This window comes from Podarcis raffonei, chromosome 8 (assembly GCF_027172205.1).
Source record: "Podarcis raffonei isolate rPodRaf1 chromosome 8, rPodRaf1.pri, whole genome shotgun sequence".
Classification (NCBI taxonomy): domain Eukaryota; kingdom Metazoa; phylum Chordata; class Lepidosauria; order Squamata; family Lacertidae; genus Podarcis; species Podarcis raffonei.
In genome coordinates, this window is record NC_070609.1 from 73,490,966 (window position 1) to 73,503,956 (window position 12,991).

Genomic DNA, 12,991 nt, shown 5'->3' on the forward strand with positions numbered 1-12,991 from the left:
GCAGGGGGGAGAACCTCCAGATGTTCCTAGTCTCTAACTCCCATCTTCCCTAGTCACCTTGGCGATGCTGGATGGGGCTGGTGGGAGCTGGAGGCCTAACCACATCTGGAAGGCCACACAGGTTCTCACCCCTGACTTCGAAAAGCATGCCGCTGCAAGGATTCATGTGGTTCCCTGGAGGCATTGGAGAGATGAGCTGCGTGAGAGCTGGGACCAAAGTTCGCCATTGCCAAGGGCCCCTGGAACGTAGGAAGCCACCTAATATGGAATTGGACCATTAGTAGTAGCTCTGTACCATTGACAGCAGCCGCAGCCGCTGCTCTCTTGGGTTTCAGACAGGCGACATTCCCAGCCCTACTTGCAGTTGCTGCCTGGGATTGAACCTGGGACTTTCTGCATGCAGAGCAGGTGCTCTAACACCAAGTGATAAATACTCCTAACAAACATAGGTAACTGCCTTATACTGAATCAGAATTTTGGTCCATGTAACTCAGTACTGACAACAATGACTAGTAGCAGCTTTCCAGACAACTCTCTCTCCCTCTCCCTCTCCCTCTCTCTCTCTCTCGGCCTACCTGGGAGATGCTAGCAGTGACTGAAGCTGGGACCTTCTGCATATCCTCTACCACTGTTGTGCTTTGCATGCCAAAAGCCCCGTGTTCAGTCCTTGGTTAAAAGGATCTCGGGGGTAGGCCTGAAAATGAACTCCTGTTCTGAAATGCTGCAGAGCTTCTGCCCAAAGAGTGGGTAGTGCTGGTTGAGCAGGGCCAATGCTCTGACTTAATAAAAGGCAGCTTTATATTTTGTGGAGCTTACATGTTCCTCATGTGCAGCACTGTTCCCACTAGGATCTAGCTGTTTGGAAGAGGGTGGCATTTTTCTGTCCCCTGGGGTAGTATCTGCACCTCCATGCAAACACATAACTCAAAATTGGCCATCCTGGGCCGTCATCCATCTCTCTGTCCTTGAGTGACACCTAGTGGCCAAAGCAGAAAACAGTTCTTTTCAGATTGGGTGGGAATGGTAATGCCTTACCTGAACTCTTACCTGAATCATAGAGTCGGAAGGGATCCCGAGCGTCATCTAGTCCAAAGCCCAGCTATGCAGAAATCTCGACATGCGGTCTCCCATCCAATTTGAAACCATTTTGGACCCTGCTTAGCTTTGCAAACATGCTAGCAGTTTTTTTTCATTGCTGCACCACTAGGAGGGGTAACAAAAGGGCTGTCTAGCCTAGCATCCTGTTTTCTCTTTCTCATTTAATCCCCTCAACAATCCTGTGAAATATGTTAGGCTGAGTGGGGATTTGAACTCTGGTCTCTCAGGTCTTAGTCTAATAGTAGAAGGAAGTCAGTATAGGGGTTGAAGAGCTTCCAGATGCTCTCCTGCCCAGGCACTGACCAGACCCAAACCCGCTTGGCTTCAGCAAGGTTGCTGCATCATGCACCATTATGCAAGTAGATGGATTCAAAGCTCCACTCCGTTCATGTACAGCAGGAAAGAAGGCTGAAATTAGAAGTGTGGAGGTCCCTCCCCCATGCACATTGCACCCACCAACAAAAATAGTGTGTGTGGGGGGGATTAATGCTTGTCTAGACTGGTAGCAAAATACCTTGGGGTACCGTAGGTCTTTAGATGCTGAAGAAAATCCCAAAAGCTTCAATACCCATTCAAGAACAGAATTATGTTGCAATGAAACCTGCTTTTCAGGAGCGTGGCCAGCAGATGGCAATCTTCAGCCATGGTCCTGCAGCACTGTTTTTACTTTCCCAGATTTTGAGGAAATAATGGCCAATGGTTGCCCATTAGGGCAAATAGCAGGCTTCCCCACCAGCCTTGGCAACACCCACCTTGCTGCCTTCTTGCTTACATCTAGTTGACGGGGTGGCCCTGCCTGGCAGCTTCCTCCACCTTCGTCTCAGGGTCCATCTACACTTCCTTTTGCACTGTGTTTCTACACACAAGTCTGGGCTTTCCAGGCCTAAGTCCAAGCGGTTTCTTCTTCTTCTTTGTCCCACATTTTACCCTTGAATTGGAGCAAACAGCAATCGGTTTTTCAGTGGATTGCTGTTTGCTCCAATTCAGTGGTAAAACATGGGTTTCCCCAGGAAAACCATGGGGGGGCAATAACAATGCTCAGACACAGACCTGGAAAGCCCAGACTTGTGTGTAGAAACACAGTGCAAAAGGAAGTGTAGATGGAGTTGCCCCTGCTACTCTGGCTGGCTTCCAACATAATAAAAACACAGCAAACATTAAAAACTTCCCGATACAGGCCAAAGGCCTGGTTGAAAAAGAACATTTTTGACTGGCACCTAAAGGTGCATAATGAAGGTGCCAGCTGAACCTCCCTGCAAAGACCAACTAGGGAAGGGGGAAACTATGTAATACTCCTTCCACAACACCTAGAGGTGCTGGTATCAAAGTCCCCCATCCTTTGTTTGATACCAGAGTGGACCTACTTGCATTTGAATAGCTCCTCTCAAACACATCCAATATTTCCTGGACAGACCAGAGATGGGGGACTGTGGAAATCCAGAAGTTATTGAACCACAGTTCCCAACACCCTTAGCCATAATCCATGGAGATTTGGGCTGCTGGGAGCTGTAACTCAGCAACATCTGGAGGGCCAAAGGTTCTCTCATACCTGCCCAAAATCTCCCCAACACCCTGGCTAAAAAAGGAGCAATGAGTTGCCAGGTACCAGAAAACAGGTTCTGCCCCTGGTAAACAGGGTGAGTCAGAGTGGCTTCTTTGGCGCATCTGTGGGAAGGGCTGCCTGCCTTCTATTTCTGGACCAGCCCTTTGCATTTATAGAATTTCATGTGACACGTTTGGGAGGCAGGGTCTTATTTTCGGCCTGAGAGAATTGCCTCTCTGAAGACAAACAGCCTCTGCACTCAGTGCCCAGGGTACTGGGCACAGCACCATGTCACGCCGGGAGAACTTTGCTGTGCTGCTCCTGGCATGGCCCCATCCTTGGCGTAGGCTGTCTGCAAGGTAGGAGCTGCAGTGCCACCCCCCGCATTGTTTTTGTGTATCTGCTCCCCTCTAGAACAGCCACTTTCCGCTTTGCATCCTTTTGTACAAGAGGCTGTGATATTGCATAGGTGACCTCGAAACCCTAAAGGTCAGGCTCTCCTCTAGAGTAGACAGTACAGCTGATGATATTAGCAGAGGAGCCTTATACCACCAGAGTGGAGAGGCCACAGAAGAGGGAATGTGCTCATATAGCTGGTGTTGCTGCCCGATCGGGTGGGCCGGAGAACTCACAAGACAGAAGGAGATGGCCTTCAAGGTCATACTTGTTGATCACCACTGTTTATTAGCAAGTTGCCGGTCCACATGATTGGCAGTGGTGTGTGTGTGACGTTTGTGGTGGGAAGTCTTTTCTGTTGACGGGACCCCAGTTGCTGGAAACACAGGAGGGGAGAATGGGCTACGATTTGGGTCTTGCTTGCAGGGTTCTCACAGGCATCTGGGTGGATATTGTGAAAGTAGGATATTGGGCTTGATGGGCCATTGTTCTGACCCAGCAGGGCTCTTACGTTATTAAGTTTGTATATTCAATGCGTCTCTCAGGCTTTGAGCACAGAACCAGAAAACTCAAGTCAAGTCACATGCGCACTGCATTCGGGCAAGGAACAGGTTTCAGTCCACCTTGCCTGTGCCCCCAAAACACAGCACCTGGCTAGTTAGGAATTGCAGCCATTCACTTACATATAAGAAAATCAATGGGGTAAACTTGGGTTTATTTCTAGAGGAAGTTAACTTGCAGCCTGCCTAGACTAGGCTTTCCCGATTCCTAGTCATTGGGAGCTGAGTAGACTAGGGTTTCCCGATTCCTAGTCATTGAGAGCTGAGTGTGCATAGCCCCTCCATTTTGCATAGCCAATACTTGGTAGTGTTTCTTGGTCACACTACTATGTTACAGAACATTAGGACAGAAAGGCAGCAATTGGTTTCTATATAGGCAGCATGTTTATAACATGTCACCCTCTCTTTGCATCATCATTATTGTTATTAATTGTATGCCGTCATTGTCACTTGAGAGATAAAAGCAATCCCCGCTCACGAGGGGAGGGTGCATTCCCAGTTTGCGAGGAGCTTACATTTGAAGGCAAACCCCTGGGAGAACAAGAAGGTTTATTTGCAGCTGGGAATGAGGATTAAGAGATAAGGCACAGGCCACACAGAAGTGGTGGATTTGGGGGAAAGGGCCGAATATCAATGGCAGAGCACGTGCTTTGCATGCAGAAAGTCCCAGGTTCAATCCCTAGCATCTCTAAGGAGGACTGGGAGAGGCTCCATGTCAGACTCTGGAGGGCTGATGCAAGTCACTGGAGGCAATACCAGGGTTGCCATATTTTTTTAGATATCAGCATCCTGTTCTCATAGTGCCCAACCAAATCATTCAGTGGGAAGCCTGCACACAGGACATCAGCCCAACAGAACTTCCCCACTTGTGATGCCCAGAAACTGGCTTTCAAAGACATACTTCCTTGGTCAGTGAAGGAAGAACACAGCCATTGTGGATAGCAGCCAATGATAGACATACTGCTGTGAAAATGTTGTTGTTACAGCCCTATTTAAAGGCCTCTGTTTGTGTCCTCTGTGGCTGCTAGGGATGGAAGGATTCTGGTTCTCTCAGTTTCTCATTTTCCAATCTTATATTAAATTCTCCAGTTTCCTGCAGCTATTCACAGATGACGATTATTATTAGTTAATCCTCATGAAGATTCATCAGCGTTTTGGTGCAATTTTCACTCTAATAAAAACATTTTTGTGTGCAGTTTTGACTAATGTGCACATCTTTGCAAGCATTTTTCTAATGTAGTGCATTTTTGAAAGTTATTTTCCCTTATCAATTCTTATGCACATTTCCCACTAATATGTGCATTTTTAAAAAACAGTGGCTGGCCGGAGAACTGCATTGAAAGTGAATTTCAAAGGATAGCTGTGTTTTGGTTCATATATTGTTTTGGGAAGTATAAATTTGATAGATTTGCCTTTAAATGGAAACTGAATCTAATTCCCCCTCTATCTCTTATTGCAAAGTGAAACATGCTGTAAAAGTATTTTTAAAACTTCTCTCTTTTCTCTCCCCTCTCCCAACAACCCCATCAACATGTCCCTTTCCCAGATGGAAAATTTTGAGTACAGCATCCTGTTGAACGACCGGGATTGGGCTGAGTTCTATTTGGCGTCTGAAGAATGCAGTTTGAGCCAGCCAGCCTTGGCCACAGCTGACGAGCAGCTCCTCAGCGACCTTGAGGAAGGGGAGGCCGCAGAGAGTGGGTCGGTCCAAGTGAAAGTGGGCCCTGTCCTCCCAGCCAGCCATTTAGCCAGCTGCCTCCCACGTGGAACCCCAGATGGGCACCTGCTTGTAGACGAGGTTTTGTCTGGCAGCGACGACGAAACAGATCTGGGCTCTGTCATCAGGTTTCTGTGCAACAGCAAACAACTTGGCACAGCTTGCCCCCAGTCTTCCAGGAGGACCCAGGAAGGTCAGCTGCCCCGTGTCACTTTGAAGCCATCAGGAAGTCGGAGTGGGCTGCAAGTTACTGTCACAGAAGCTGCATTCACCGCCAAGGAAACAGAGAGAGGAGACCAGCCCATAAATCCAGACTGCTCCCTACCAGTGGTGCTAGCTACTGCCACCCAAGCAAGGGCCTTGACAGAGAAAAGCCCGGGGCAGGAGAGAATGGAAAGACCTCCCTGTGCTGAGCCTACAAACCTGAAGACCACAGAGGGGGCAAACAACAAGGGGAGCAGTCCTCTCTGCTTGGAATCACAACACTCCAAGGACAATCCCTCCCTGGCTGCCTGTGTGGACATGCAGCTCCCAGCATCGATGAAGAGCACAGCAGCTTGTTGGGAACCAGAACCCCCACTTGCTCCATATCCAAGCTCTGCACCCTTTTCTTCTCCAGTTTCTGCAGAGCTTGGGGGAGCAGAGCGCCCAGAGAAGGGTGGCAAGCCCCTTCAGGTCACCTTGAAGGCACAGGCAGCAGCGCAGCTCCAGGAAAATCCATCTCCATCTCAAGGGTGTCTGGTTCCAATCGTAAGGGTCTCCGCACCATCTGACATGCTATCGGCGAGTCGTGGGGGAAGCATTCCGGGAAGGACGAGCAAGGAAGAAGACATTTCTGCAAATGTCAGCGTTGAGAGTGGAGCAAGACATAGGGAGGCCTTAAAGGAGGGAGGCCCAGCGAACCAAGTCAGGGGCTCTCCATGTGACAGCGGGGTACAACAATTTCCAAGGGCACCGGAAGAAAAGAGAGGTCCAAGCCCAACCCAAGCAACCAGTTCCATATGTGATGGGCTATTGCACAAAGACACAGAAACAGCTGCTTCGACAGGAAGGGTTGAGAAGAACGACAGTGGAGAAACGTGCCACTATATTGGCATGGCTTTACCATTTGAAGAAGCTTTACCATTTGAAGAGGAACTTCAAGGAGAACAGACATCAGAGCACTTAGGGGAGTCCGCTCCCTATGGTCTGACATTAGAAGGCTCTCCAGAAAGTGGCTTATCTGCCATGACTTGGCCAGAAATGTATGACTGTTTTTTCTGTGATGACACCCAGCAGAAGGGATTGGGGATTGGGCAACCGATCTCAGGGATTGACCAAGAGCTGCCTGAAATGGATGGGCCTGAAATGTATGAACATTTCTTCAGCGAAATGGGGGAGGCCAAGGTGAGAAACAAAGATGGAGCTCTGGAGACAGTCTTCAGCTCTGGACATCAGTCAGCGCCATCTGGTGGCTCGGGGGACCTGGATTTGGACATGGCTGATGGTGCTATGCAAATGTCTACCCCAGAGGTGTACGAACACTTTTTTGCCAACAGAGCAAAGAAGAAGAGGAACTGGAGGGTTTTTTTCTTCAGCATCCCAGCCTCAGAGATGAGGAAGGCTGCAAGAGCTTTAAAATCCTTTCTGTGCAGACCTGCACATCTTCTCAGATCACGGCCCACAAGCCAAGGCACTCTGCTTCGGAAAGGATCTCAAGGAAGGCTGGTGCTCGTGTCTCCAAGGCTCCTGGGTGAAAACCTACCAAGACCAGAAGACCTAGGGATGGCCGTGATGCAACCAGGTACCATTTCTTTTTTCTGATATGCGAGTGGATTTTTGGTTTTGTCAACTTGATACACTGACCATTTAACTGTTTTGCCAGTGCTTAATTTCTAAACAAATGTGCCAGGGCTCAACACTTTGTACATCTAAGGCAGATGCGGGGAACCTCAGGCCCAGGGGCCAAATGTGGCCCTCCTGGACTCTTGTCTGGCCCTTAGATAGGGTTGCCATATTTCATATTATTAGGAAGACCTCAAAATTGTTGAGATTTTATTAGGAAATCTTTATTTAGACAAGCCCTAAAGTTGTTGAGCTGTGGTGTTGTTGCTTTTTTACAAAAACGCCAAAAAAAGAAGAAGCGATTTTTCGATTGACTTGCCTAAGATCCTTTTGGAAATTCCCCCCAGATGTCAATTCCGCCTTTGAAATCCTGGTAATGTCCGGGGAAATCCAGATGTATGGCATCCCTACCTTTGAACTCTCCCCAGAGCACCCTCCTTCCCAGCCCCACTCCATCTCCCTAGGCCACACCCTTACTGACTCTCCTTTGCATCCTTCTTTGTGTGTTCATGCCTGGCTGGAATGCACCCTTATATTCTGATCATGCTTCTTTCCTTTCTGGATGGATAGAGGGATGATGGTGTGTAAGTGCGCATAGAAACTTCCCCCACCCGCCACTGGTGGGTGACCCCTCCCGTCCCCCCCGAAGGTAGCCCAGAGAGAAGCATGACCCTCAGTCTGAAAAAAACATTCCCCTCCCCTGACCTAACCTAAGGACTGGTTGCAGAGTTCCGTGGTGATGTCATTTGGGCATTTGGCATCTTCATTTTTAATAAACAGATGTTTTCCCAGCAGCAGCATTACCCTAAGCATTTTGTTATGGAGCACATGCTTCAAGGGAAGGTGCACTCTGCATGTCCTCAGAGGCCCTCTGTCCTTAGGTCCATTCTATTGAAAACATAAGTTGGATTCATTCTTTTTAAAGTGAAAAAGCATCAGCACACATACCCAGAGGCACCATGCCATGCCCAAAGTATGAGAACATTTGGAAACAAGTATGGCAAACCCTTTTGTGCTGTGGGTTCAAGAGCAGCTAAATTGTGACTGTTATAGTGGATACACATGAAATAACTTTCCTGTGGAGATGTAAATTCCTTACAAATGGAAAGATATAGATGATAGATAGATGATAGATAGATAGATGATAGATAGATAGATAGATAGATAGATAGATAGATGATAGATAGATAGATGATAGATAGATAGATGATAGATATAGATATAGATAGATAGATGATAGATAGATAGATAGATAGATAGATGATAGATAGATAGATAGATAGATAGATAGATAGATAGATAGATAGATGATAGATAGATGATAGATGATAGATAGATAGATAGATGATAGATAGATAGATAGATGATAGATAGATAGATAGATGATAGATAGATAGATAGATAGATAGATAGATAGATGATAGATAGATAGATGATAGATAGATAGATAGATAGATAGATAGATAGATAGATAGATAGATAGATAGATAGATATAGATAGATGATAGATAGATGCACACACGCATATATACATCAACCTATCAATATTTCATATACTCAACCAAATGGTGACCTCATTATTTGAATAAAGCCCTCTTGCCTTGGTGGTGACTAATCAGCCAGCCAGCCTTAATTGATGACCTAGAATAGATCAACCCACAGAGAGTTTTACCACTTGCAGAGAAAAGAGTAAAAGAATATTGCAGCACCTTAAAGACCAACAAATTTACAATGGCACAAACATTTGAGGAGTAGAGAGTCGGCTGCGTCTGATGGAGTGAACTCTAGCCCACGGAAGCTTATGCCATCATAAATTCATTAAAGTGCTGTAAGACATTGTTGTTAACATTTTTTACAACACACCCTGGAGGTTAAAACCTTTGCAGCCCTGTCTCAGGCGTATTTACTCAGAAATAAGCCCTGCTGAGTCACTCCCAACCTAAGAGTACATTGAAACTGGACTTGCAACCTTGGGCCGTCGAGAGGTCCTGTATCCCCAAAGGAAAACAGTGCTCCAAAAACGCTCAAGGGTCATCTGCAAGCACCCATAACTGATTGAAAGTAGCTCCTCTCAGAAGTAAAACAAAGACTGACCTTGGAATGTTCGAAAGTCGTTCTTTGTCCTGAGCCTCAAAGCAGATTGAGCATTATTGCGACACTTGGTCTTCTGCAGGAGACAGACAGAAAGAGTGCAAGGAGTGGATGGGTAAGATTAGAACTCAGATCTCTGATCTATTTGCTTGAAAGCTAGCCAGGCATTACTCTGACCATAAATGTAAAGCACGTTTAAAGCACAGGGCTTACCCCAAAGAATCCTGAGAACTGTCATTTGTTAAGGGTGATAGGAATTGTGGCTCTATGAGGGGTAAACTGCAGTTCTTTGGGAGGAAGCCATGACCTTTAAAATGCCATATAAACGTGCTTTGTCTGTATGGGGTGGATATTGATTATATGAACACACAATGCACTCTCTTGCAAGATTCTTTTCAGTGGAAGCTGAGTAAATCAATGTCCAAGGTTAAGGGGGCAAAAGAACATTAGGGTTGGCTTACTAGGACTGCTGACTCTCTTATGAATCACATGACACATTCACCAGCCTGTAGTTATTCCACTACTTCCCTCTTTTTCTCAGATTTTTCAGACTTGCTTTATGACTTTGCTTTTTTCATTTATTGTAGAGATGAGTAAACCAGATGTTATTGTGCTCCAGGTCAATTCTGCCCCAGCCAGCATAGCTAATGGTCAGGGGTGATGGGGGTTGTAGCCTAGCAACATCTGGAGGGCCACAGGTCCCTTATCCCTGGACTAAAGATGCCTGGGAGCTGGGAGCACCCTCCAGAAAGGAGATTCCCTGTTGCGTCTCTGTGTGGGGTTATAGACAAGGGAGATACAGCACTGCATTCCATACAGTGTGATCCCTGTGTGGCAATTGAATTTGTTCACAAGCAAAAGGAGCAGGCTGCAAGATTAGGGCAGGTGGAAGGTAAAGGAGGAGGAAGGTAAAAGAGGAAGAAAGGGTCATGGAAAGCAATGGGCTCCAGGGAATTTAAAGACATTATAGCAAGAACAACCAACGCAGTGCTCTCCAGAAGTTGCTGGACTACAGTGCCTATCATCCCTGGCCTTTGGCCATGCTGGCTGGGAATCTTGGGAGTTGTAGCACAACAACATCTGGAGTCCTTGTATTCCAGTTGCACAGTTCTCACTGATAGGCGTTCCCAAAGGCACCATTTGAAAATCCCTGAGGTGGAATGGAAACCCCAGGTTGAAGGACAGCTGTGAAGCTGGTCCAAATATAATCACCACTGCTATCACCATCATGCCAATGTCTGGGGATTTGTTTTTTTCTAAAGAAGAAAAATCCTTTGTGAGGATCAAAGGCAAAGCATGCAGGGATTTGAAAGGTCAAAAGCCTTTATGCTTTAAAGTTGAATTGTTCATGGTACCAGTGTGATAGGGGGAGGCAATGCTCTAGGATTCCTGGATAAACATTTCCAGGAGAAACAACCGTATTGGTTCTTCTTCTTCTCCCCCGCCACAGAAAGACCCCTCCAGCCGGTTTTTACACAAAGAGACATGTGCTTGGGCTTTATGGCGTTTGCTTCGTGGGCTGTGAAGAGCTCTGATCTGCAGGCCCCGGATGCTTGGAAGATCGGTAATGTATCCAAGGGCTTTGTGTGGGAGAAGCACAACTCCTAGCGGATTTGGAGAGGGGGTGGATTTAAGCCTCAGAGATAGGCCAGGAATGTTAACATACTGGTTCCGCTCTGAAACAGAGCAAAACTAATGCTGAGAGATGTTTCCCTCCCTCTCTTTTTTTCTTTAACCATTTTTTACTCTCCCCTTCTCCTTCCTTAATGGCCCAACGTTTTATTCTAAACCAATTGTTCCCCTCATCAGAAAGGGAGGCAATCTTCATTCTTAACACCTGAAGGAAACTTCATTTTTAGAGTGCGTAAAGATAAGAATTACCTGCCTGCAGAATTACCTGTGACTTTCTCCGGTAGCCACAGGCCTGAATGAGCCTCCTGATTCAAAACAGGACAGCCCAGAGAAGTAACTCATACAGAAATGCAGGGGGCAGCCTCCTCAGAGATGGGATAGTTCTGCTGAATTCAATCATTTGGGAGTGATTGAACAACCCAACAGCACTTCCTGTAAAGAAGGGGGTGGATCACTGTGATTAGAAGGCAGAGGGCACAGAGCAGTAGCTCTTACAGAGGCACAATGGCAATGCTCCTCTAGGTCTGTTATCTCTCTGCATTGGGAGGGATTGCTTTTTCAGGGTCTATCCAGTGAAAAGAAATGGCAGAGTCACCTGCCCCCCCCCAGAGGAAGGAGACAAAGGCAGAGTGTTACATCATACAGAGGCACAATGGGCAACCTCCTTGGAAGGTGCATCCTTCAAACACACAAGTTCATTTGAATTAATTCCTCCTTATGCTTAAAGATGACGACTTCTCATTTTCCTTTCTCCACTGGCTCTGGAATCTTGACCAAGGAATGGGGTGGGTGGGAAGTAGGGTTGCTTGTCTATGGCTGGAAACAAGAGTCTCCCCACACACATTCTGTGCTCTGTCAAAATTAAGCCCCAGGACTTTAAGGCATTATTAGGCAATATGGGATGGCCGAGGAAGGGAGAAGATAATGAGTCCACCTAGAGCAGGGCGTGCAAAGCTGGGTAACCGCAGATGGGGAGATAGGTGGCTGAACTTGTGCCTGCGCTTGGGCTGGGTGGTGATCAGGTAATTGGGGAGAAAGTCACATCCTTTGAGGCTGGTGGGAAAGGACTGTAGGTTGGTGGTTAGAGCACCTGCTTTGCAGAAGGTCACAGGTTCAGTCCTGGTAGGACTGGAAGAGGCTCCATGTCTGAAGCCCTGGAGAGATGGTGCCACTCAGTGTAGACAATACAAAGCTAGATGGACCAATGGTATAATCTGATATAAGTCAGCTTCCTATGCTCCTGTGAAAGGTGAGGGCAACCATTTAGGCACAGCCCAGATGTTGGCATTTTATTAAAAGAGAGGTTTTCAAGGTGAGAAGCAGCAAGCTGGACAGTTGGCTTACCCAGAGGCTCAGTAGAGCCAGCAGGCCAGGCAGAGTGTGCCACTGGCCATAGCTCAGTGATAGAGAATCTGCCTGGCAGGCAGAAGGTCTCAGGTTCAATCCCTGGCACCTTGAGGCAGGGCTAGGAGAAACTTCTGCCTGAGCGCTGCTGCCAATCAGTGTAGACAATATTGCGCTTGATGGTCCAGTGTTTTGACTTAGTGTAAGATAGCATCCCATGTCTCTGTGTTGTAAGGGAAGGGTTACAGCTAGTGGTAGAGCATCTGCTTTGTATGCAGAAGGTCCCACCTTTAGTGCCTGGCATCTCCAGGTGAGGCTGGGAGTGAACTCTGTCAGAAAACCTGGAGAGCAGCTGCCAGTCAGTGTAGATAACACTAGGGTATATAGATGAGTTGCAGCTTCTTTTGTTCCTATGTCCTTATAGCAAAAAACAAACAAACAAACAAACAAACAAACAAACAAACAATGGTCTCAAGAAAGGATATTGAAATTAATGGACCTAAACTAGACAAGATCATTAACTTCAATGGGTCTATTCAGAGTAGGACAAGCAATGGATTCAAACCTTAGGGTTAACTTTTGCTGTGATTTTTCCCAGCGATCTCTAGTATGTATAGCTGTGTGAGGGGAACTATCAGCACCTTTAACAAACTACATTTCCCAGGATCCTTTGGAAAAGCTATGACTGTTAAAGTGGTATAATAGTGCTTTCAGTGCATGCATTCTAAGAAGACAAGAAAACGATTTGCATAACAACCTGCCTTTCTTTGATACATCCATCTGCAC

At 46.8% G+C, this 12,991-nt stretch overlaps 1 protein-coding gene across 3 annotated transcripts in view; it reads left to right on the forward strand.

Annotated features, from left to right (window-relative positions):
* Positions 1 to 12,991, forward strand: part of PERM1 (PPARGC1 and ESRR induced regulator, muscle 1) — a 126,944-nt gene that overhangs the window by 57,014 nt on the left and 56,939 nt on the right. For 2 of the 3 annotated variants that reach the window (XM_053400818.1, XM_053400816.1), the window contains exons 1-3: positions 2,875 to 3,000; positions 5,144 to 7,097; positions 10,680 to 10,793. In XM_053400818.1, coding sequence (XP_053256793.1) covers positions 5,144 to 7,097; positions 10,680 to 10,793 — 2,068 coding nt within the window. In that variant the 5' untranslated portion in view covers positions 2,875 to 3,000. Of the gene's footprint in view, positions 1 to 2,874; positions 3,001 to 5,143; positions 7,098 to 10,679; positions 10,794 to 12,991 lie in introns of those variants that run through there. The other variant, XM_053400817.1, reaches the window with a different exon arrangement.